The sequence below is a fragment of the Stegostoma tigrinum genome, chromosome 37 (genome assembly GCF_030684315.1).
Source record: "Stegostoma tigrinum isolate sSteTig4 chromosome 37, sSteTig4.hap1, whole genome shotgun sequence".
NCBI lineage: Eukaryota > Metazoa > Chordata > Chondrichthyes > Orectolobiformes > Stegostomatidae > Stegostoma > Stegostoma tigrinum.
Genome location: NC_081390.1, coordinates 13,234,528 through 13,259,607, shown reverse-complemented (window position 1 = coordinate 13,259,607; position 25,080 = coordinate 13,234,528). Strand labels below are relative to the sequence as shown.

The 25,080-nt window shown below is 41.8% G+C and overlaps 1 protein-coding gene across 2 annotated transcripts in view; it reads left to right on the top strand.

Moving 5' to 3' along the window:
- Positions 1–5,197: 5,197 nt before the first annotated feature.
- Positions 5,198–25,080, top strand: part of kat6b (K(lysine) acetyltransferase 6B) — a 213,847-nt gene continuing 193,964 nt past the window's right edge. Inside the window, exons 1-2 of one of the 2 annotated variants that reach the window (XM_048563299.2) lie at positions 5,198–5,324; positions 6,115–7,052. In XM_048563299.2, the coding sequence (XP_048419256.2) occupies positions 6,429–7,052 (624 nt within the window). In that variant the 5' untranslated portion in view covers positions 5,198–5,324; positions 6,115–6,428. Of the gene's footprint in view, positions 5,325–5,479; positions 5,716–6,114; positions 7,053–25,080 lie in introns of those variants that run through there. The other variant, XM_059640390.1, reaches the window with a different exon arrangement.

Below are 25,080 nucleotides of genomic sequence, written 5' to 3'. Positions count from 1 at the left end.
ATGAACACAGCAGGCCAAGCAGCATCTTAGGATCACAAAAGGTGACGTTTCATGCCTAGACCCTTCATCAGAAAAATCAAGGCGAGTTCAGTGCATTATAAACAGGTCAAAGGTCAATGCAGAATCAAAGACACTGGTTGAGATGCATCTGTAAATGTGAGTGTTTGAGCCACATTTATTGTCCCAGTGATGAAGAAAGAAAGATGGTATACTTCGAGAGAGGTTTTTAAAGTCACTATTAATCCAGTACTGTGTGCTGAGCAGTACCTTTTGCCTTTAATTGATAACCTTTTTGCTGGACCAGCTGGAATTCAGCTTTTCAGTAAAACTGACCTTAGTCAAGCCTACCTCCAGATGAACATAGATTCTGAGTTACAGAAATACTTGATGATTGTAACACAGGATATATTCAAATATAAGAGATTTAAATTTAGAGTCACATCTGGACCTATGCAATTCCAAACTCTCATGGATCGAACTTGAAGTGGATTGTAAGGAGTTCAATGTTACTTGGAAGATATTTTAGTGATGAGGAGAAATGAATCTCTACAATTTAGACACCACTTTGCAGAGACTTGAAGATTATGGCCTATAAATGAGGAAAGAAAAATGTGACGTTTTAAAAAAGCTTCCATCAAATATTTTGGCCATGCCATTGATGCTAAGGGACTATACAAGCCACTGGAAAAGTAAAAGCCATAATTGAGGCACAAGCACGTAAAAATATAAAGCAAATATGATAATTTTTGGACATACTAAATTACTATGGCAAATCTTGTGACCATTCTCAAGCCTTGGCACAATTTATTATTGCAAAACAAGATTTGGAAATGGGAAGATAGGTCATCATTCCACCACAGCTAAAGAGATGTGTGTTAAATCAACTACATGAAGATCATTGTGGCATTGTCAGAATGAAGTTGATAGTCAGTAGCTAGTTTTGGTAGCCAGGGATCAATTGAGGAGAAAGTAGGAATATGTGCAGCTTGTACAAGTGTTCGCAACCTACCTCCATTAGCGCCATGACACCCATGTGTCAAGCCAGAAAGACCGTGGCAAAGAATCCATATTTACAACACCAAACTTTTTGAAGGGTGAATATTTTTTATAATAGCTAACACAAATAGTCAAAGGTCCATGTGTAGGCATTCCATTGTCTTCCTTGTAAGAGACCTCAGTGTCACACTGTATTGGGGACTATGGTAAACTGACGTTCGTATGTGATGTGAATGTCATGGTAGTCGTTATTGCTGTAGTAGCCAAAGGAAAACAAAAGCACAGAGAAACGGAGGAGGATAAATACTTCAGCAAGCCCTGGTGCAGCAGCAAAGTCCAGCAGCTGCTGAACAAACAGCTGAAGGTTTCCTCAAAATGTGGAGGATGTACAGGAGGATCAGAATTTATTATTTGTGATGCCATTTCCTCCACATAACGAGGCAACGTGTTGCTGCAGATTGAGAATGTTTCAGGATACTTTTACAAAATATGTTATCTGCTGGAACAGAACCAGAAGGGCTGGGTGGCCAATTCATCCAGGTGGCTGTCGAGCCACCAACAGTGCTAAACTTTTAAGCAACTGGCTGCTTTCAAGGATCTACTAGGAACTCTGCAGGTTCTCGGTCCTTGAATGTACCAAAGCTGTTACCATTGCAATATGGGCCAAAACACATTGTTTCACCTTGTGATGAGGTCAGTACTGCAGCCCAAGGAGTCAACTTTATCAACACAGCTGGCCTCCTGAAGTTGCAGGATGGTATAGACTATATATGTGTTGCATTGAGAGTGCAATTTAATAACACAACCGACTATATCAACAGAAATGCTAAGGCGGCTTCCATTTGATCAATGCCAAGTCATTTGTGTATCATGAGTACTATGTCTTAGAAGGTTGCAGCAGGTATCCTTGGAGCTGTCATGATGTCTGTATCCTTGAAAACTCTCATATTCCTGCTTTGTTTCAAGGGACAGGTGCCTTACCAGGATGATTACTGGGGGGACAAGGGATAAATTCTGTAACGATGGCTGAAGACTCTGTTAATCACCCCCTGACTAAGGCTAAGCATAGATACGATGCAGCTCATTCTTCCATCAGGGGCATTGTGGAGCAGATAGTAAGCCTACTGAAGATGATGTTCTGATGCTTGGATTGATCTGGGCGGATTGGGGGTGTGCCATGCAGTACACTCCAGAGTTCTGCATGATGGCAGCTGGTAAAGAAGGCATGTGATGGGCAGTGATTTGGGAAAGCAGCAGTCTTCTGAGAAGGCAGATGAGGATATTGAGCAAGAAAAACATCACTTTTAGCATGATACAAGCAACACAGTGGCAGCTGAGGAGACAGAACCTAATTGACACAGACTTCCAATAGTTGTGAGTGGGTCAGGTCTCATTTATTGACTGTTAGTTTGTTGTTGTTCGAAAGGAAAGCAGACCCTGTTCATTCTCAGAAATAAATGCAGTTATTTTTGTTTGTTTTTTTCCTTAACTTTTATTGAATGCCAGGAAAACTAATGTTTTCAACTGTTGAAGGCTCTCCAATATGTGATGCTCGTACATTGAACAATGACAAAATGCAATGCCACACTGCATGTTAGGAGTAACACTCCCTTAGACAGGGTTCTAATATGGTATGGCACGATTGACTAGTGACGCGTGTAGCATCATTTCTGCAGCTGCAGCACAATGGCAGTCAGTCAGACAGTTGGCGATATAAAGTAGAAATACATTTATGGATGTTTCCAATTACGTGTCACCTGTATCACTTATGTGTCCTCAGAAGGCTTACTTTTTCATTTCCCTCCCAGCACATGTATTGTGATGGACTGTTTGAGGCTGTGTTTGACCTGGTGCACAGCAAGGCATTATAATAAGGTGCCAGCTCTATAAAGTCCCAGCAACAGAACCATAGGTCAATAGGTGCATCCAACATAGTGAGCAGTAGAAAATTGTGTGAAATAATGTGATACAGAAGCCCTCTACAACAGTCTAGAATTCACAATTAGCTGATTTTTGGTAAAATTCAGCCTGATGTCTTCCAAATAAACGTTTTCCCCACTTAACAACACTTTGATTTTCATGAACCTGATTAATATTTGCCAGAAACTGATACCAGCCAAATAAATTATATTTACTACGTTTCAGATGACTTTTGGTTGGTAAATTTAATCCAAACCTTTGAACTGGGCTATCCTTGTGAAAGTATTGGACACTTGTTTAACATCATCTTATTCACTTGGGTGCCATTAGGTCCTCAGCAGTATTCTTAATCCTTGACATTCAGATATTTGATAACGTGTGCATATGACCTTATTCTCCATTTTGATTTGGAATTCTAGGCTATGTTCTCACTGCAGCAGTTTGATGTTTGTAAAATAGTACTTAAAATTGTCCATATTAAATTATCAAGGTTAATTTACTGATAATTCTTCAAAACACATTTTTGCTATAAATATGAATGGTTTAATTAGAGGTCATTCTTATCTCATTAACTGGCAAGAAAAAAACACCCATTATTTCAAAATATGATGCAGTGTACATGAAGTAGATCTCAAGTGCAGTCAAAAGCAAAAAGGAGGTTGGAAACATCGCCCTTGGAATTAACGATGGGCTATTTTGTGTGTTTTCAGAGCCTCGCCTCAGTGGTGCGTGTGCCATCTGTTAGTAAGAAATTGAGACAGCTGGCATATAGCATTGCGATCTGAGCCAGTAGGCAACCAGGACTCAATCCCCGTTTTACTAGGAGATTGTCAAAAATTGTTTCAGGAGCAAAAGGCAAATAAACTTTATCAAAAGAAACAAGTAGCTATCAGGACAAATACTAGGTAGTTGAACAGGAAGGGGGCACGGTCCTGAACAGTGGGCATCAGAACAAAATTAAACTGGAGAGCTGGAAGGGCACGTTCCTAAGAAGCACGCATCAAAACAACAAAAATAAAAGCTGGAGGGCAGGGTCCAAAGTGGCACGCTGCTGAGTGGAAAGCTGCAGCAACAAAAAAAAGCGAACAGAACTGACGTTGGGGGTTGGCAGTGGGCACTAGCTGGTGGTGGCGCACACGGAGATGATTAACCTTCACGAGTTGGCGGTTATCAAGCGGCTAAGGGAGCGCCGCCCTCGTGAGTGGCTGTTAGCGGCCTCTGGCGCGTGGCACCCGCCCCGACAAACTGCCTCACGCCGCCTCCGCCTGTGGTTCATGAGCGAAGCTCGGACGTTATTTTTTTTCGGGGAGGGTGGTGCGCGGAGAAGTACAGCACCTTCCAGAAGATTCCACCTTTTCTTCATAAGTTCTTTTCAAAACGAGAGAAAAGATACGGGCTCAAAATAAACACGAGTAAGAGGTGGTGGCTAAAAAAAGAACTTGCCACTTCCGGGCGCTTTAAAAAATAAAATACTATAAATCTAAGCGCCATGTTGCTTCCTATTTGAGGTTATTTTTTTAAAAGAACGAAGAAACTCGCCGCTCGCGCAACTCACAATCCTATTTGACTTTTCAAAAGCAGCGCGAGCAGAACACCCGACAAGCCTCCTCTGATAAATATTAATTTGCGCGGAAAGGGAGGGCGAAAATTGTGAAAAGGCCCACTTTGTTGTGTTTTTCCCTTTTGCGTTAAGCAATAGAGGGTGGTTGCTGGTATCAGTGAGGGCAACACTGCATTAGACACTGATCCAAATGGTTCATCCAAAATCGATCTATAGTTTGACGGATTCTTTTTCGTAAATAAGACAGACTTGGGAGGGTGCCTTTGAAACGTCCACCGTCGAGATATATCTTAATGGGCACTTTTCGAATAAAAAGGGATCGTCATATTTAGTTATCGACTCATGAAGGACTCAAAAATAGTTTTAATTTCGGACGCTGCTGTGCTGAACTTGACAGCTACTCAGTTGCAGCAATTGAAAACTGCTTTGGTGGAGGAAAATAAAATTGATCGAAGCTGTTATGATAGATCGAGGAGAGAGAGCGCGTTAAACTTAAAATTTAGCTCGGGCTTTGCCCAGTGCGCAAATGACATAAATACTGTGAGGCAACCGAACCTGTTTGAAATGGGGATGGGCGGGTGGAATGGGACCTAGAGTTGATTGACAGAGTAATTGTTCAATCATGACGGAACTGGCCGTGAATGGTGGGTGTTCTGACCAATGGGTAAGCTGCAAAGGCGGGACTTCCAGGCTGGTGTTAGGTTGCGCGCTGGGGTATAATGGGACTCCATTCGGCTGTAATCAGTGTCATGTCGCTTTCATGTAAACTCCGGTGTTCAAACATTGGAACAAAATGGCGTCTGCTCTGCTAGGTATCAGCCGATTCTGCGCTCAAGTGTGAAGCAAGGTGCGTGATCTGTTTTTCCAAAGCTGTTTTGTTTCGAAGCCAAACCTTTGTAGAGAAACAGAGACCTCTGCATTGTGTGCTCCCTGAAGAGAATAATGCGGAAGGTTATCAGCTGCTGTGATCATGGTTAATGAGGAGATGCCTTTTATACCTATAAAAGGATTCTCATTGGATTTTAACGCAGTGGTTCTCCAGCAATTCCTGGTTTGACCCTGAATGCTGATGATGCGGTATTGAGACCGATTCAGACAGAGAGGATGCTGCTGCCAGCATGTTAAGGACTTTAAATGATTGCAGAACCGTGGTCACCAGTGGATCGTGCATTTGTTGGTTACTGTTATATCTGCATTTCAAAAAATGCCCATTAGCAGAAGGAAGCAAGAAATGCGGCGTGAGTTAAAGTCACTGTTAAATAAATCCTCATGGTGGATAGGATAGAAAACAACATTTTCTAAAGTTGCTTCCCTGAAAATATATCACTGAGACGTGATGAAACCGAGTTTTTCCTACTTTATTGATTTTTTTTTGTTTTAGGAGGGGAATGAGATATCACCTATATATTTGTACCAAGAGTCACAGCGAGATCAGGAGAACTTGCAATATTCCACGTGTATTTACAATGGTGACATTCTGATGTAAACATAAGGGATTTGAAATTCACAATCTAAACAAACATGCAGATATATGCTATATATTATACAGAGAATAAGTTGCTGTTTTTGTGGTTTTTTCTGACTGCAGTGTATTTTACAGAGGGTGTGTTTGACATTGTTTACTTTTTGCCTTACAGGACCTATTCCTACATTTTCAACTGGTCCACGGGGAGTCTTTTTGAAAACCTGTTGGTTCAGGCTTGTGAAGATTATCCTGTTTATCTACTGTCTTCAAAGGCTGGTTGGGCTCATTGCAGTTTTGATGGATAGTTTTGACTAGTAAACATGTTACAAGTGCTGATGTTGAGGCATGCTGCAGTCCTAACTTCAGAGAATTCTTTATTTTCTCAAGAAGGCCTTTCAGTTTCTGACATAGGATTGTTCAAACTCATCGAAGAGAAGTAGTTTCTATGCCTATCACTGGGACTGAGCAACGTATGAGTGGTCAACCATGGTAAAGCTGGCAAACCCACTATATACTGAATGGATTCTAGAAGCTATTCAGAAAGTGAAAAAGCAAAAGCAAAGGCCTTCAGAAGAGAGGATTTGCCATGCAGTGTCCTCTTCACATGGATTGGACAGGAAGACTGTCTTAGAACAGTTGGAACTTAGTGTGAAAGATGGTACAATACTTAAAGTTACAAATAAAGGGCTTTCATCATACAAGGATCCAGAGAAACCCGGACGCTTTGCATCCATTAAGCCTTGCAGTCTTTCAAAATCTACACAAGGATGTACATCAAAAAACTGCATCGACATTGTTAATGTGGACTGGAATAAGATACTCAAGAGAGCAGTCGAAGGATTGGCAGAACCAAATGGTTCGTCACTCAAGAACATAGAGAAATATTTGAGAAGCCAAAGTGATTTGGCTACTATTACCAGCAGTTCCACATTTCAGCAGAGGCTTAGACTAGCTACCAAGCGTGCTGTGAATAATGGGAGAATATTAAAGGATGGACCTCTATATAGAGTGAATTATGGAAATGCAGGAGGTAGGGGAGCAACAAAATACAATAATTCTTCCCCTTCATCTCTTCTACCAGTTACCCATCTTCCTCATGAAAAGGAAAAGGTAAGTTTGCGATTGATAAATCAGTAGATATAAGAAAATTCATACCAATTATCCAGAAATTTGGAATATTAGTGAAGAAGTGTCGATATTAAGAGATGGATGTGTTAAACTGTCAATATAAGGGAGTGAGATTTATGATTCTAACAAGTGAAACAATTTGCAAAGCTATTTAAACATGGGAAATTGTATTTATGTTTCAGGCAAAACTACATAATAAGTTCAACAGGTTATTGCCATACTCTTGGCATAGAAAACTTGTTAGTAATGGTAAAACCAGCATATTCAGTAAAATAAGATTCAATCCTTAAATAATGATGTAATGATCTCAGTGATGATGATGAGATCTAGGGGGCATTTCATAGATTGTGTTTAAATGATCTGATCAAGTGCAGAGGATGATTAATCACTTTAGAAATCCTACAAAAGTGGTCTTCCTGTATACCTGAGAGGACTATTTCCAATTGTAATTGGTTGTTTGCTGCTGTCACCTATTCTACCATGATGTCTGACTGGCCCTGAAGGTCAAAGGTTAAGTATGCCACAAATGCGGAATATAGTGACCTTGCATTTCACTATCTTTCATCATTTGGGACTATTTTAGCTTCAAATTGCTTTATACTATCAGTGGAGAAGAGAAAGGAAGAACTTGTGTTTATTTAAGTGAATGGTAGAATTTCTGTCTCAAAGTGTTTTGCAATTAATTATGTGCTTTTGAATGGAATTGTCATAACGTTGGAAGTTATGGTAGATAGTTTATACACAGCAAGGACCACGAACAACAATATGATCAGTTACCAACTAAATTCTATTTTTGTTGTTTGCTCAAGGATAGGTGTTAGCTAAGATGGGAAAACACTCCTGGTTAAGATACATATATTTATAGTTATACTTTCACATAAACAGTATTTTTCCAAGTACAGGCACTGTAATATAACCAAAAACAACAACAGCATTTTCCAGTAACATGCTACAGACAGTAACAAGATTAATGGCTAGCCAGTCTGGACTTTTGGAAGCATAAGCCAAGGAATTGGCAGGGCACGTATTTACATTTATTTATAATGAACTATTTGTAAGGGCAACAACCAGAGTCCCATGTAGAAGGCAATACAGTTGGAAACTTGATTGGAAGTAGTGAATATATGGAACCTTTTCACTCTTATCTTTGTTTTATATAAGAATTTGGAAATGATTTATTGCTGCTTAATGGACAGGAGTATAGAAGATTGGTGAACAGACAGCAAACAGAAAGTTTGGATAAATAGTACATTTTAAATTGTCAGCCTATGACCATTTGGGCTGCTGCATGGATGCTTGGCTAATTACACTCTATTAATGACTTAGATAAAGAGACAGTGAGCCATGTATCTAAGTTTTGAGCTTGTCGACATGCTTGCTGAGCTGGTGGGTTTGGTTGCAAACGTTTTGTCACCTTGCTGGGTTAACATCGTCAGTGTGCCTCTGGTCAAGGGTCAGTGTTGCTGGGTTGGTCAGTATTACTTTTGAGATAACAACGTGTAGAGCTGGATGAACAGAGCAGGCCAAGCAGCATCAGAGGAGCAGAAAAGCTGACGTTTCGGGCCGAGACCCTTCTTCAGAAAAGAAGAGAAACTTCTTTTCTGAAGAAGGGTCTCGGCCCGAAACGTCAGCTTTTCTGCTCCTCTGCTGCTTGGCCTGCTGTGTCCATCCAGCTCTACACGTTGTTATCTCAGATTCTCCAACATCTGCAGTTCCTACAATCTCTGAAACAATATTCCTTCTGGTTTTGTTTCTCAGTGGTTTGTACACAGGCTCTGATTCAGTGTGTTTGTCGATGGACTTCTGATTGGAATACCAGGCCTACAGGAATTCCTTGGTGTGCCTCTGTTTGACTTGTGCGATTTATAGCTGTGTTGTCCCAGTCAACTTCATGTCCCTTGTTGTCCGTGTGTAGTGAGACACGTGAGAATTGGTCATGTCTCTTGGTGGCTAGTTGTTGTTCGTGTGTCCGTGTTGTCAATTTTCTTCTGGTTTGGCCTACGTAGTGTTTCTCACAGACCTGTCTAGCCACCAAGAGACATGACCAGTTCTCACTTTCTCACAACACATGGACAATAGGGACATGAATTCGACTGGGACAACACATCCATTATCCCGCAAGCCAAACAGAGAAGGAATTCCTGGAAGCTGGGTTTCCACTTGGAATCCATCAACAAGCATGTTGAATCAGACCCTTTTTACAAATCACTAAGAAGCAAAAATGGAAGGAAGATTGACTACCGAGGCACATAACTAACAAGCGAGACAGAGTGCCGATGCTTTACCAGATGTTACCAAAGGATGACGAAATACTTGCAACCAAACCCACTGGCTTGGCGAACATGTCTACAGCATCATCCACATCCTGAGCTACAAATCTACCTAAGTTTGCTAACAATCTAGACGGGGTTCAAGCTGTGAGGAGGATGCTGATGCTGCAGAGAGCTTTAGATAGGTTAAGTTAGATAGGCTGACAGGTGGAGTATTATGTGGGGAAGTGTGAGGTTATTTAATTTTGGATTATAAGAATAACAAAGCAGAACTTCTTTTAAAAAAGACACGAAACCTGTAAACTTTCAGTGAGACCTGAAAGAAAGTTAGTATTCAGGTACAGCAAGCACTAAGGACATGTTGGCTTTTATTACAAGGGATTTGCTACAGCTGTACAGGATTCTAGTGAGATCATACCAGGAATACTGGGTAATTTTATGTCTGTATACAAGAAAGGATATTCTTTAATCGGAGGCAATACAGCGAAGTTTCATTATTGGTCCCTATGATGAAATGCTGAACAAATTGGATCAATGTTCTTAGGAGTTTAGAAGAATTAGATGTGATCACATTGAAACATTTATGTTCTGAAGTACCTTGACAGGCGGTACGTAGTTGCTGAAATGTTGTTTCCTTTGGCTGCAAAATCTAGATCAGGCAACATGGTTTAGGATAAGGGCCGTATCGTTTAAGAATGAGATGAAGGGATGTTTCTTTACTCAGAGTTGTGAATTGTTTGGTATTCTCTATACTGGAGGATTGTGGATACTTCCATCTTTTGAATATATATTTAAGGCTGTGATAGACTGAATTTTGACATTTCAGGGAACACAGTGATCTCATAGTGGATGGGAAAGTGGAATTGAAGCTCAAGACCACCCACGATCATTTAGTATGGCTGAGCAGACTTAACATGCAGTATGGTCTGGTTCTGCTCCTGTTATGTTCTTTAGAGAGTATTCTAGTATGGAATGAAGGATTTAGAACAAGCTTAAAAAGTCCATTATTCATTTGTCAGCTTCTAGATGCATTGTCACATTAAAACAACTGTGGAAAAAGTGAAGAATTTCACTCTCTATTTCTAACTATGCAGTGCTCCATAACAAGCTTCTTGGGCTTCCTCCTCCTAACAATTTTTTCATCTGCTCAATCTTAGTCAATTTGCTGCTGAATTCCTCGCCCACTCCATTATCAGAAACAGCAGCCTTACCCTGTTGGACCCACATTGGCTCCTATTCCTTGTATATCTCAAATTTAAACAAATTATATTTATGTCTTCCCATAGCTTATATTCAATATTGCAACATTTCAATAACTCTGTGTTTCCACAATTGACCAATTAACTCTCTCTGTTCCAGCTTCCCTCCTGCAACATCTGTCTCATACCATTTCTGATTGCTGTTTCTTCAGCCCTCTAGGTTTTTTTTCTTTTAAGCTTATGATAGGTGCCGTGGTATGTTTTCAACAATAACAACTTGTATCTATCAAGCATCTTGGAAAAAAATAAAACCACTCCGAGGAGCTTCACAGGACCATTTATTTTTAAAATGTCTCAAAAGCAGATATCAGGACACATGACTTAAACCTTGGTCAAATAGGTTTTTAAAAGAGTGCCTTTAAGAAAAAAAGAGAGGTATGAGGAACTTAAGGGCTAGGATGCCAAAAGCATGTCTGCCTGTGATGGGCAAAGTAAGGGATGCACGAGAGGCCAGAAAGAAAACAAATGTAGATGTCCTGGATGAAGGGTCTAGGCCCAGAACGTCAGCTTTTGTGCTCCTGAGATGCTGCTTGGCCTGCTGTGTTCATCCAGCTTCACACTTTGTTATCTTAGATGTCCTGGAGTGCTGTGTTGTGAAGAGAGGGGGATTGTGAGGCCATGAGGTATATGAAAATGAGATGAGAATTTTAAAATCAAAATGTCGCTTGACCAGGACATTGTGTGCGTGTGTGTGTGTGCGCAAGCCCAGTACAGACGGTGAACAAATTTTTGGTGCAGATTATGTCATGAGCAGTGAAGTTTTGGATGACCCAAGATTCGTGGAGTGTAGAAAATAGGACCCCAGCCAAAACTGTCCAAGCCTTTTGGAGTCCAATATGACACTAAGACTGCAAACAGACTTGCTTAATCTCAGACAGGGCAAGGTGAGGGATGGACTCTAATTACGGAACAAATTTGGATTATGGACTGAAACAATGGTTTCTTTCTCCTCAATATTTAATTGGAGGAAATTTCATATCAATAGTGTGATAATTTCATCAACAGTAGAGGAGTTAAAAGTGAGTGGTGGTGAGGTAGAGCTGGATGTGGTCCACGTACATAAAATTTAAAGGTGGGCTTTCACTTGATATCATTGATGGACAGCATATAAACAAGAAGCTCGGGATGGATTCTTGGGGTTTCCAGAAATAACAATGGAAAGGTGCTGGAGCTGGTTAATGTGATTACCTGTGTCAAAGACTGTGGACAGGCTGAGAAGGGTGTGGAGGGAAAGTTCACCTGGTCACAATGAGGAAGGATATCATCAATGAAATTGAGAACCATTTTGGTACTGTGATAGGCTGAAATCTAATTGGGCAAATTTAAATATAAAATATTGGGAAGGATGGACAAAGATTAGTGAGGCAGCAACTCTTCCAAGGACTTTGGAAAGGAAAAGAAAGGAAAGGGAGGTTGAAGAAGGGCTGATAATTTGCAAGGACAGTGGAGTTGAGGGTCTTTGCCTGGGAAGGGTTGATGATAGTGATTAAATCAAAGAAAGAATAGCAACATCTAAAAAGAGAGAGGGAACTGTTTACAATGGCAATAACATGGGGACCAGGAAGGAAGTTGGTGTTAACAGTTTCGTGGAAATAGAATTGAGGGAAGAGAAAGTAAATCCTGTGGACTCAATGTGCTCAGAGGCAATAGAGGGAGATGGGCGAGAAACTGGAGGAAAATTAAATTCTGGGCTACGGCAGAGAAACCACTTGGATGTTTAGCTAGATGAGCTAATAGTAGAGCGGGACGTGATCAGGTGTATCCCAGAACTTTGTGTGAAGCTAGGGAAGTGATTGCTGGGCCCCTCGCTGAGATATTTGTATTATTGATAGCCGTAGGTGAGGTGCCGAAGATGGGAGGGTAGCTGTTGTAGTACAGTTATTTAAGAAAATGGGTAAGGAAAACCAGGGAGCTGCAGAGTGGTGAGAAAGTTATTGGAGGTGTCTGAGGGATAAGATTTACATGTATTTGGAAAAGCAAGGAGTGACTATGGTTAGGGATAATGGGAACTGCAGATGCTGGAGAATTCCAAGACAACAAAATGTGAGACTGGATGAACACAGCAGGCCAAGCAGCATCTCAGGAGCACAAAAGCTGACGTTTCGGGCCTAGACCCTTCAGAGAGGGGGATGGGGAGAGGGAACTGGAATAAATAGGGAGAGAGGGGGAGGCGGACCGAAGATGGAGAGAAAAGAAGATAGGTAGGGAGGGGATAGGTCAGTCCAGGGAAGACAGACAGGTCAAGGGGGTGGGATGAGGTTAGTAGGTAGATGGGGGTGCGGCTTGGGGTGGGAGGAAGGGATGGGTGAGAGGAAGAACAGGTTAGGGAGGCAGAGACAGGTTGGACTGGTTTTGGGATGCAGTGGGTGGGGGGGAAGAGCTGGGCTGGTTGTGTGGTGCAGTGGGGGGAGGGGACGAACTGGGCTGGTTTAGGGATGCAGTAGGGGAAGGGGAGATTTTGAAACTGGTGAAGTCCACATTGATACCATATGGCTGCAGGGTTCCCAGGCGGAATATGAGTTGCTGTTCCTGCAACCTTCGGGTGGCATCATTGTGGCAGTGCAGGAGGCCCATGATGGACATGTCATCTAGAGAATGGGAGGGGGAGTGGAAATGGTTTGCGACTGGGAGGTGCAGTTGTTTGTTGCGAACTGAGCGGAGGTGTTCTGCAAAGCGGTCCCCAAGCCTCTGCTTGGTTTCCCCAATGTAGAGGAAGCCGCATGGGTACAGTGGATGCAGTATACCACATTGGAGGGATACACATCACTCACACCCCGCCTCCGCCACAACCGCCCAAAGAGGATCCCCCTCGTTCTCACACACCACCCCACCAACCTCCGGATACAACGCATCATCCTCCGACACTTCCGCCATTTACAATCCGACCCCACCACCCAAGACATTTTTCCATCCCCACCCCTGTCTGCTTTCCGGAGAGACCACTCTCTCCGTGACTCCCTTGTTCGCTCCACACTGCCCTCCAACCCCACCAGACCCGGCACCTTCCCCTGTAACCGCAGGAAATGCTACACTTGTCCCCACACCTCCTCCCTCACCCCTATCCCAGGCCCCATGATGACATTCCACATTAAGCAGAGGTTCACCTGCACATCTGCCAATGTGGTATACTGCATCCACTGTACCCATGCGGCTTCCTCTACATTGGGGAAACCAAGCGGAGGCTTGGGGACCGCTTTGCAGAACACCTCCGCTCAGTTCGCAACAAACAACTGCACCTCCCAGTCGCAAACCATTTCCACTCCCCCTCCCATTCTCTTGATGACATGTCCGTCATGGGCCTCCTGCACTGCCACAATGATGCCACCCGAAGGTTGCAGGAACAGCAACTCATATTCCGCCTGGGAACCCTGCAGCCATATGGTATCAATGTGGACTTCACCAGTTTCAAAATCTCCCCTTCCCCTACTGCATCCCTAAACCAGCCCAGTTCGTCCCCTCCCCCCACTGCACCACACAACCAGCCCAGCTCTTCCCCCCCACCCACTGCATCCCAAAACCAGTCCAACCTGTCTCTGCCTCCCTAACCTGTTCTTCCTCTCACCCATCCCTTCCTCCCACCCCAAGCCGCACCCCCATCTACCTACTAACCTCATCCCACCCCCTTGACCTGTCCGTCTTCCCTGGACTGACCTATCCCCTCCCTACCTCCCCACCTATACTCTCCTCTCCACCTATCTTCTTTTCTCTCCATCTTCGGTCCGCCTCCCCCTCTCTCCCTATTTATTCCAGTTCCCTCTCCCCATCCCCCTCTCTGAAGGGTCTAGGCCCGAAACGTCAGCTTTTGTGCTCCTGAGATGCTGCTTGGCCTGCTGTGTTCATCCAGCCTCACATTTTGTTGTCAGTGACTATGGTTAGTCAACATTGCTTTGTGCATGGGAAATCATTTCAATAATATGAGTTTTTTTTTTGAAGAAGCAACAAAGAAGATTGATGAAGGAGACGTTGTATGGACTTCAGCAAGGAGTTCGACAGAGTTCCGTGTGGTAGACTGTTTAGCAAGGTTAGATCGTGTGGAATCCATGGAGAACTAGCCATTTGGATGTAAAATTAGCTAGAAGTTAGGTAGAGGGTTGTTTTTCAGACTGGAGGCCTGTGATCAGTGGTGTGTTGCACGAATTGGAGCTGGATACACTTTTTTTGTCACTTGTATAAATAATTTGCATGTAAATATAGCAGAACTGGTTAATAATTTTGCAGATGACAGCAAAATTGGTGGTGTAATGGACAATAAAGAAGGTCATCTAAGATCACAAAATGACCTTGAGCAGATGGGCTGAGGAGTGGCAGGTGGAGTTTAATTTAGGTAAATGTGAAGTGTTGCATTTTGGTAAGGCAAATCAGGGCAGGATTTACCTACTTAATGGTAGGATCCCGTGGAGAGTTGCTGAATAAAGACCTTGGGCTGCAAATTCATATTTCCTTGAAGATGGAGTCGCAGGTAGACAAAGTAGTGAAGAATGCATTTGGTACACTGTCCTTTCTTGGTCAGTGCATTGAGTAGAGGAGTTAGGATATCATCTTGTGACTGTACAAGACATTTTGAAATTCTGCATTCTATTTTGGTCTCCCTATTGTAGGAAAGATGTTAAACTTGAAAGGGTGCAGAAAAGATGTACAAGGTTTTGCTGGGGCTGGAGGGTTTGATCTACAGGGAGAGAGGCTGAATAGGCTGGGGCCATTTTCCTTGGAGCTTTGGAGACTGAGTGCTGACCTTATAGAGGCTCATAAAATCATGATAGGGTGACTATCCATGGTCTATTTCCCAGCGTAGGGGCGTCCAAAACTAGAGGGCATAGGTTTAAGGTGAGAAGGGAAAGATCTGAAAGGGACCTGAGGAGCAACCTTTTCACTAAGAGGGTGGTGTGTCTATGGAATGAACTGCCGGAGGAAGTGGTGGAATGGTACAATTACAACATTTTAAAAGGCATTTGGATGGGTACATGAATATGGGCCAAATGCTAGCAAATGGGACTAGATTGGGATATCTGGTTGGCATGGTTGAGTTTGACCGAAGATTCTGTGTCTGTACTATACAGCTCTGTGACATCAGAAAACCGGCTGATTGATAGTCTTGACTCTGGTGACAAATATTCATGAGGCCCTTGCACCTGCCATTGGATGGGAAAAAGGTTACAGAAGGTGGTTTTCAGGAGAGGGGTGGGGGGAAAATTACTGGTGATTGTTTTCAAGGTTGGTACTGGAGCCAGAATGGTTTTAGTAGACAAGAACAATACCAATAGAGCTTACTTTGTCTAACCATACCTGTTGGTAGGTGACTAATTCTAGTTATCTACTGTTTCTTTCCAAATGCACGTTGCATGGATTTACTTGGGTGCTGAAATGAGATCTGTCCAAGGGAAAGGGTCACACTGAGAAAGCATTTGTTTTACTGGGGACTATGATATCAAAAGTGTAGGTGAGGTTTTGGTTGAACAAATGAATAACAGCAGAGATGTTGTGGTGAACAGAAGGCCAAAGACCAGATTTTGAAAGCACTGTTGTTATTGAAATGAGGAGGAATGGTTTCTTTTGCATTGCTGGGTACAGAAGAGGGCTGGTTGTGTATGGATGAGGGATGTGGGTAGTGATAAATGAAAGAAATCAGATGTGGTTTTGCCTGTAATTGTTACAACAGGAGTTAAGGATGACATGAAGACAAGGTCACAGTGCAGCCATGAATAACAGTAGTGGGACGACCTGGAGGCAGTTTCAAGGAGGATGAGAAAGCAGTGGGCTTGAAAGAGTTAAATTTGAGGTGATGTCAAAGTCAGGGGGAGGTATGAAACAACTGGAGTTGAAGCTACGATCAGATCAGCCATGATCGTATTAAGTGGTGGAGCAGGCTGTATAGGTTGAATGGCTTAATCTAGCTCTTTTCACGCATGTTTGGTACACCAAACAGAAAAGCATTTGACGCAGGCTATGAGAAAAGCAGTCAAGATATTTTGGTGAGACCATGTTTTTGTAGTTGGAGGGCGGCAAAGAACAATTATTTTAGAGTGAGAGGTGTGGAACAAAGTGAGATATTTTTCCTATATTAAAACCACTACATAAATTCAACATGTCATTATAAAACTACTATTTGTATTAAAATTGTTGAAACTATTGCATTCTAATACTCCATATTTTAGAGGTGAGCCTTTATTTCTTTACCTAACATTGTTCCCTGATGGAATATTTAGTGTAACAGCCATTTATTATCTTGTCTTTAATAACTGTTGTTGCAAACTAATGCAGAACTTTTGTTTTTAGAATAAATCGGGAAAATGTACTTTGTAAATTACTGTGAGACAGTTATATATGGTTTGGAGTTCTAATGCTGTTTTATAAATGATTTTAGTATTTCAAACCTGTTAACTTTTTAAAAAAGTAATGCTGAATATTTTGGATGTTTTTTGTCATATATTGCTTTCTCTTACCCAATAAGAGAATAGTTCAGAATTATGGAAAATTTCTGATTTGTTATAGAACCCACAGTAAGATTGCAAACAGTAGTGGTGGGAATTCAACTTCATTGGTCACCTGAGAAATTTACATAAAAGCAGGATCAGGTATTTACTGGTTTGGAAATTTGCATTTTTTAGGCAGTGAGATTGTTACAGGTAATGTGATGAATACTCACCATTTGTGTCACTGATAAAACGTTAGCATTCATTATTAACAAGGTAATAGCTTGACATTTAGAAAATCATAATATAATCAGGCAGAGTCAGCATGGTTTTGTGGAGGGGAACTTATATTTGACAGGTAGGGCTGTTAAAGGGTAACCAGCGTATGTACTTTTATGCAGGTTTCAAAACAAATCCGAAATTTAGTCATAATTCTGAACTACTGATTTTAAGATGCATGTATTTTATTTGGATTTCCAGAAAATGTTGATAAATTGCTACATGGTATTTGAGGGGATATAATAGCATCATTTAGAGAATGGATTGGCTAATTAACAGGAAAACAGAGTAGGTATAAATGGATCATTTATACATGGCAAGCTGTAACTAATGAAGTGCTGCACGGATTAGTGTTGGCACCTAAAATATTCTACCCTATAATCTATGTTAATGACTTGGATGGAACCATAACAGTTCTGGCACAGAAATGGCTATTGTGTATATGCTGCTGGAGAAGTAAAGAAACTAGCTGACTGTTTTATTCACCTGATCCATGGCCTTACAGGACTTTGACGTAGGCTAGATACCTTTTTTAAACGAGTTGAGGGTTTCTGCATGCACCGCCAAGCTCGGCTGCAAATTCTAGACATGCATTATCCATTGGGGGAAATATTTTTCCATTGTATCCCATTTAATCTTTCTGCCTTAAGATCTGTGTCCTCTGGTAATTGACCTCTCCACTAGGAGAAACTGGTCTTTCTAATTAAATCTTGGCCCTTCTGAATTTTATATACCTAAATTTTGATCTAAGGAAATCAGCCCTAGCTCTCCGATCTTCCCTGTAATGGGGTAACCAGAACTGTACATGAATCTCCAGCTGTTGCCAAACTAATATTTTTGTGGACTTCCAGCATTACATCCGTGTTTATACCTTGTCCAATAAAGGAAGGCATTCCATATGCTGTCTCTACCAACCAGTCCTGCTACCTTCAAGTTCCTTTTGGATATGTATTCTAAAGGCCTCTCACTTGCTCAACATATCTAAATGCCCTATCATTTATTATGTATTCCCTCACTTTGTTTCTCCTCACCAAATGCCTTGCCTCACATTTCTCTGAATTGGACTCCACATTTACCACTTTTCTGTCGAAGTTTGATGTTTGAAACAACAGCTGTCCTTTTCACTCTAGACTACGTGGCTAATATTTTTGTCATTTGCAAATTTTCCAGTTTATACCTTCAGTATTTAAGTTCAGGTTATTAGCGTATGCAACAAATACAGAGTCCTATGGAAGGCCATTGGAAACCAGTTTCCATTTGCAAAAGCATCCATTTACCATTACCCTTTCTATCGCTGAGCCAAATTTCACTCCAGTGTGCCACATTTTCCAATATCTCATGGACTTTTAGTTGCTGGCCTGTCTGTGATGTGGACCTTGTCAATTGTTTTTTGGTTTGTGGGTGAGAAGGGATTTATTGCTCATCCCTGATTTTGCAGAGGGCAGTTAAGAGTAAAGCACATTACTGTGGATCTGGAGTCTCATCCCAGCCAGAGTGGGCAAGAATGGCCGATTTCCTTCCCCAAAAGACAGTAATGAATAAGATGTTTTTTCATAACAGTCAACACTGATTACATGGTAACCATTAGGCTAGTTTTTTTTTATAAATTCCAAATTTTAAAAATTATTGAATTCAAATGTTACCTTCAGCAATGGTGAGATTGAACCCTTGGCCGCAGAACAGAAATCTGGTCTTCTGGTTTTCTAGCCCAGTGGCACTACCACTGTGCCAATACCTCCGATTCTCTTACTAATATCTATGTAGATAACATCAACTACATTATCCTCCTCAGTCTTCCTTGTTATTTCCTTAAATCATCCAATTAATTTCACAAGATGTGACCTTTCCTTAGCAAAAATGACTATTGCTGATAAATCTGTGCATTTCAAAGTGACAGTTTCTCCTATCTTTGGCCTACCTCTTGCACTCTTTTTAAACCCGTTTTAAGTATATTATTTGCAGACCTCCAATCCTCTGGTACCATGTCTTTATCTAGTGAGCATTGAAAAATGAACCTACGAGCATCTGTTATTTCCTCCCTGGTTTCCTTTAACAGCCTAGGATCCACCCTAGGCAACACGGTGGCTCGATGGTTAGCACTGCAGCCTCACAGTGCCAGGGACCCGGGTTCGATTCCAGCCTCGGGCGACTGTCTGTGTGGAGTTTGCACATTCTCCCCATGTCTGCATGGGTTTCCTCCGGGTGCTCTAGTTTCCTCCCACAATCCAAAGATGTGCAGGCTAGGTGGATCGGCGATACTAAATTGCCCGTAGTGTTCAGGGGTGTGTGGGTTATAGGGGAATGGGTCTGGGTGGGATGCTTCAAGGGGCGGTGTGGACTTGTTGGGCCGAAGGGCCTGTTTCCACACTGTAGGGAATCTAATCTAAACAATTTACCTAGCTGTAGTGATTTATTCACTTTTAGGGATGTCAGTCCCTCCAGTACTTGCTCTTGCATTATGCTTATTGTATCTAATATATCAAAGTCTGCTTTAATGAAAGTGTCTGCATTATTCTTCTGCCTTATGAAGACTGAGATTATGAACCTTGCCTACATTTTCCATAATCTATGCAAGTTACTTTTACATATCTGATAGGCCCCTACTCCTTTGTATGTTATCTTCTTGCTCTTAATATACTGACATAAAACTTCTTCTGGGTTTTTAAAAAAAAAATTCACATTTCTCTTTGCTTTCCTAAATTCCTTTCTTTAAACTCCACCCTGTACTTTCAATACTGATGCAAGACACCAGGAAGATACTACATGCCCTGACACACACTCCTCACACAACCTTACATCAGGAACACATCTGATGTGGCCACAAGGCTCTTACGTCCACTGAGCATCAGAGTAGCACACAAACCCACATCAACACTACGACAGCTGCTCACCTGAACCAAAGACCCACAACCCACTATGAACAGGACCGATGTCATATGCAAGATTCCCTGCAGAGACTTGACAAACACTACATTGGACAAACAGGAAGGAACTTAACAACAAGGGTATATGACCATCAATTGGTTACAAAAAGACACAACCAATACTCACTCATCTCTATCCATGTGATAAAGAGAACCACCAATTCGACTGGGACAACACCAAGATCCTGGGACAAGCAAAGCAGAGTCAAGCACGGGAATTCCTAGAAGCCTGGTACGCCACGAAGAAAGCCATCAACAAACATGTAGAGCTCAACCCCATATACATTCCACTGCAAAGGAAAATTGGAATGAGGTAATCCAGTTCAACGGACTCCACAGTTCAAATAACATGAGGGAAAACACAACAGCACTTCCTTGGAGGTTGCACTGATGATGTTACCCAGCAGGATAATGAAACATCTGCGGAAAATCAACGAACAAGCTTGGCGAGCCAACCAACCACAATATCCACAACTCAAGCTACAAATCTACTCCAAAACTTTAGATTTGCAATACGGCTTGAGGCATTTTACAATATTAAGTATTTTTCAACTGTTGTGAGATTTCTTTTTCTGCTTTTACCTTACCCTGTACTGGATAAGCAGAGAACCTTAAATTTGGTAGTGCTAGCTTTTTGTCTTTTGTGGGAACATGTCTGCATGGTGCCAGATAATGTCAGTTTCGGATATCTCCTGTTGATTTCCCACTGACTATTCCTTCAAGAAGCCGCATCCACTGTACATTTGCAAGACCTCTCTGCTCCAAAGATTTTGACTCTCTGTCTCTCTTCCCCCCCCCCGCCCCAAACATTTAGAACTTCCTCTGTTCTATTTTTGTTCTTTTCTATAACAATGCTAATTCCAGCTACTTGTTTTGGTCTCTATCTGAAAAATGGTCACCGACTGCTACATCATCCATTTGTGTTGCTTCATTTCATATGACAGATCTGGAATTGCGCCCACTCTCATTAAGCTTGTAATGTGCTTGTTAAATAAGTTCTCTTGAATGCTGTTCTAGGGCTTTGTGGCCTCTGTCCCTTGCACGTCGTTCATATCTCTGATGTCAGGGTAATTGAAGACTTCACTTTTTATTGTCCTTGTTTTGTGCTCAGAAATTTTGTCAATATATTTGCTCCTCAATCTCCCTCCTGTTTATTTAGGGGTGGTCTGTAGCACACTTCTAGTAATGTGGCTGCCCTGTTTTTTTGAGCCCAAACCATATGTTCCCATTTAATGATTCATTTAGTATATTATCAATTAAATAGTAAATAGAATTGAATAATGCTGCACCCTCACTTTTTCAAACCCCCTCTCATCCTGCCTGAAAATTCTATATTCAAGATTGTTGAGCTGCTGTTTCTGAACCTTTACAAACAAGTTTCATTATAGTAGTTATATCACACTTTTTTTTTGTATCAATCTGTGCCCTCAACTAATAGGCTTTACTTCTTCATTTGTGTGTACACTCTTAACACTACCAATTTTCTGTGCCATATACTTTTTAACTTTTGCTTTTGTCTTTCAGAGCCACTAATTTTTCTGTCTCCCATTCCCTGCTATGAATTTGGGGCAGCACAATGGCACAGTGGTTAGCACTGCAGCCTCACAGTGCCTGGGACCCGGGTTTAATTCCGTCCTCGGGCGACTGTCTGTGTGGGTTGCCTCCCACAGTCCAAAGATGTGCAGGCTAGGTGGATTCGCCATGCCAAATTTCCCGTAGTGTTCAGGGATTTGTACGTTAGATGGGTTATAGGGGGGGATAGGTTTGGGTGGGTGCTCTGAGGCTTGGTGTGGACTTGTTGGGCCAAAGGGCCTGTTTCCTCACTGTAGGGATTCTAATTTGTCTGAACTTGTCTTGCACTTCTGTACCTCTGCCAATTTGACTTAAACTCTCCCCAACAGTATGGGCAAATCTTGCAAGAATATTCATCCCAGTCCTGTTTGATTTGAGACCATCTGACTTGTATTGGTGCCACCTTCTGCAGAACTGGTTCCAATGCCTTAGAAATCTGATGTCTGTCCTCCAATACGAGCTTTCTGGCCATGTATACAGTAAACGAAGGGGCTGTCTGTATTGGAACCAGATTTGCTGATAATAAAAAGATATTTCAAAACAATATAAATAGGTTAAATATTTGGTGAAAGAAATGGAAGATGGAGTAGACTGGAAGTATAGGAAAGCAGGAAACTATTAATTTAAATTGTGAGAGACAGCATAGAAGAATTTGATCCTCTTCTGTGATCGCGGAAAGATCTATAACTAATTAAGAAGGCAAGTGAAATGGTGGCCTTTATTGTAAGATAAATGGAATACATGCAGGGCAAATCTGACCAAGTAGGCAGACCACATGGTTGTCTAGGGCAACAGGTTGAAAGAAGTAGGTGGCACGGCAACTTAGTGGTTAGCACTGCTGCTTCACAGCCCTAGGAGCCTGCGTTCAATTCCACCGTTGGGAGACTGTTTGCATGTTATCCCTGTGTCTGTGTGGGTGTCCTCTGGGTGCACTGGTTTCTTCCTACAGTTCAAACATGTGCAGGTAAGGTGGATTTAACATGCTAAATTGCCCATTGTGTCCAGGGATGTGCAGGCTAGGTGGATTAGCCAAGGGACATGCAGGGTTGCAGGAATAAGAGTGGGTGGTGGGGCTGGGTGGGATGCAGTTTGGAGGGTTGGTGTGAACTTGAATAGCCTGCTTCCACACTATAGGGATTCTGTGAAACTGCCAAATTCAGCATTTCGATTCTAAATAAATAGAGAATGAAAATTTATCTTTAGAATAAAAAGATTCTGGATTTCTAATTGTTCCTCTATATAGTGTGTTGTGCATATGTGGCTGCTAGGGTGGGTGGAGGGGGTTGCGGAGAGCGAGATCAAAATGCCTTGTGAAGTTTAGTCATTGGTGAGAGTGTGTCTGGAGTACTGTGTACAGTTCTGCTTTTCTTCTGTAAGGATGGATAAACTGGTATGAAACATAATTCTGAGAAAGTTCAACAAAACTGACTTGTAAGATCAATATAGTGTGTTGCTGGAGGAACACAGCAGGTTAGGCAGCATCAGAAGCTCAGGAGAGTCAACATTTCAGGATTGGGAGCATTCATCGTGAGCCTTTATGAAGGATACCGACCCGAAATGTTGACTCTCCTCCTCTGGTGATTCCTGACCTGCTGTGTTCCTTGAGATCCACATTGTGTTGACTCTCACTCCAGCATCTGTAGTTCTTGCTACATCCGACTGACTCATAAGGTGCATGGTTTACAGATGTAACAATAAGCAGATGGAGAGCAGGTTAAGCCCTTGAATTTGTTTTCCCATTAAGATCATTATTGACCTATTGTAAACCAAACTGTACTTCCCCGCCTATCTCCTATACCTTTTGACTCCTTTGTCAATAAAGAATCTCAAACTCATGGTTAAAAATATTAAATTACTCTGCTGTCTGGGGAAAGAATTCTACAGACTAATGATTCTTTAAGAGACAAAATTTTCCCAAATCTCCATCTAAAATTTAAGACCCATTATTTTTAAACTTTGTACTCTAATTTTTGCCTCTCCCATAAGGAGAAATGCCCTGTTGGCATCTTGCCAATTCCCTTCAAAATTTTAAATGTTTCAATGAAATGTCTTCTCACTTTCTTCTGAATTCCAAAGGATACAAGCCCAACATTTTCATGTAAGATATCTCCTTCCCAGAACTACCAAAATCAACCTTGCATAGGATGTAGATGTCACTAACAAGACTGGCATTTGTTGCCCATCCCAGGTTATGCTTGAACTGAGTGATTTGAGATTCCACTTCTTCAAAAGGCAGTTAAGTGTCAACTGCATTTCGGGAATCTGATGTAGGCCAGACTAGGTAAGGACAGAGATTTCCTCCCTTATGGGTCATTAGTAAATCAGATAGGATTGCCTTATGATCATAGAAATCCTATCGTGTTTGGTTCTAATGTTGTTATGAAGTATGGAAACCAATATTGCACATAGTACTGTGTGTGTAATCTCATCATTGTAGTATAAAACTGCAGCAAAATGTCTACACTGTCTAGCTACTTGCAAACTTTCTTTGATATAAACATCAGGAGAAAGAGTCCTTCTGTATCACACAATTCTGCAATGTCTCTCCATTTAAATGATAGACCTTTCTATTCTTCCTGTCATCGACAAGTTCACATTTTCCTACTTTTGTGTTTCTTTGCCATTTTTCCAACTCCGTTAACTTATCTGTAACTGTTTGCACATTTTATCCATTCTATTCACAATTTACTTTTAGATTAGATTCCCTACAGTGTGTAAACAGGCCCTTTGGCCCAACGAGTCCACACTGCCCCTTGGAGCATCTCACCCAGACCCATCCCCCTATAACCCACACACCCCTGAACACTACGGGCAATTTAGCATGGCCAATCCACCTAGCCTGCGCATCTTTGGACTGTGGGAGGAAACTGGAGCACCCAGAGGAAACCCACGCGCACGTGGGGAGAGTGTGCAAACTCCACACAGACAGTCACCCGAGGCTGGAATTGAATCCTGGTCCCTGGCACTCTGAGGCTGCAGTGCTAACCACTGAGCCACCGTGGCACCCCTAAACTATCTGTGTGTCATCAGCAAATTTAATAACTTTGCATTCGCACCCTTCATCCAAGCTATTGCTATAGATTAAATAATTGAGCTCTCACCACGGCCTTGTAGCTGTCCAATAGTTACGGTTTGTTCATCCAAAAATACCTCTTGTCTTGCAAACAAATTCAGAACTCTGAAGATTAAATCTTAGGCTTTCAAAATTAGGAAGCTAATAACATAGTTGGCATAGAACTGTCAAATGTGGGTTATACCTTAAAATGTCAGTTTTCTAGTCTGAACTCATTGCTATT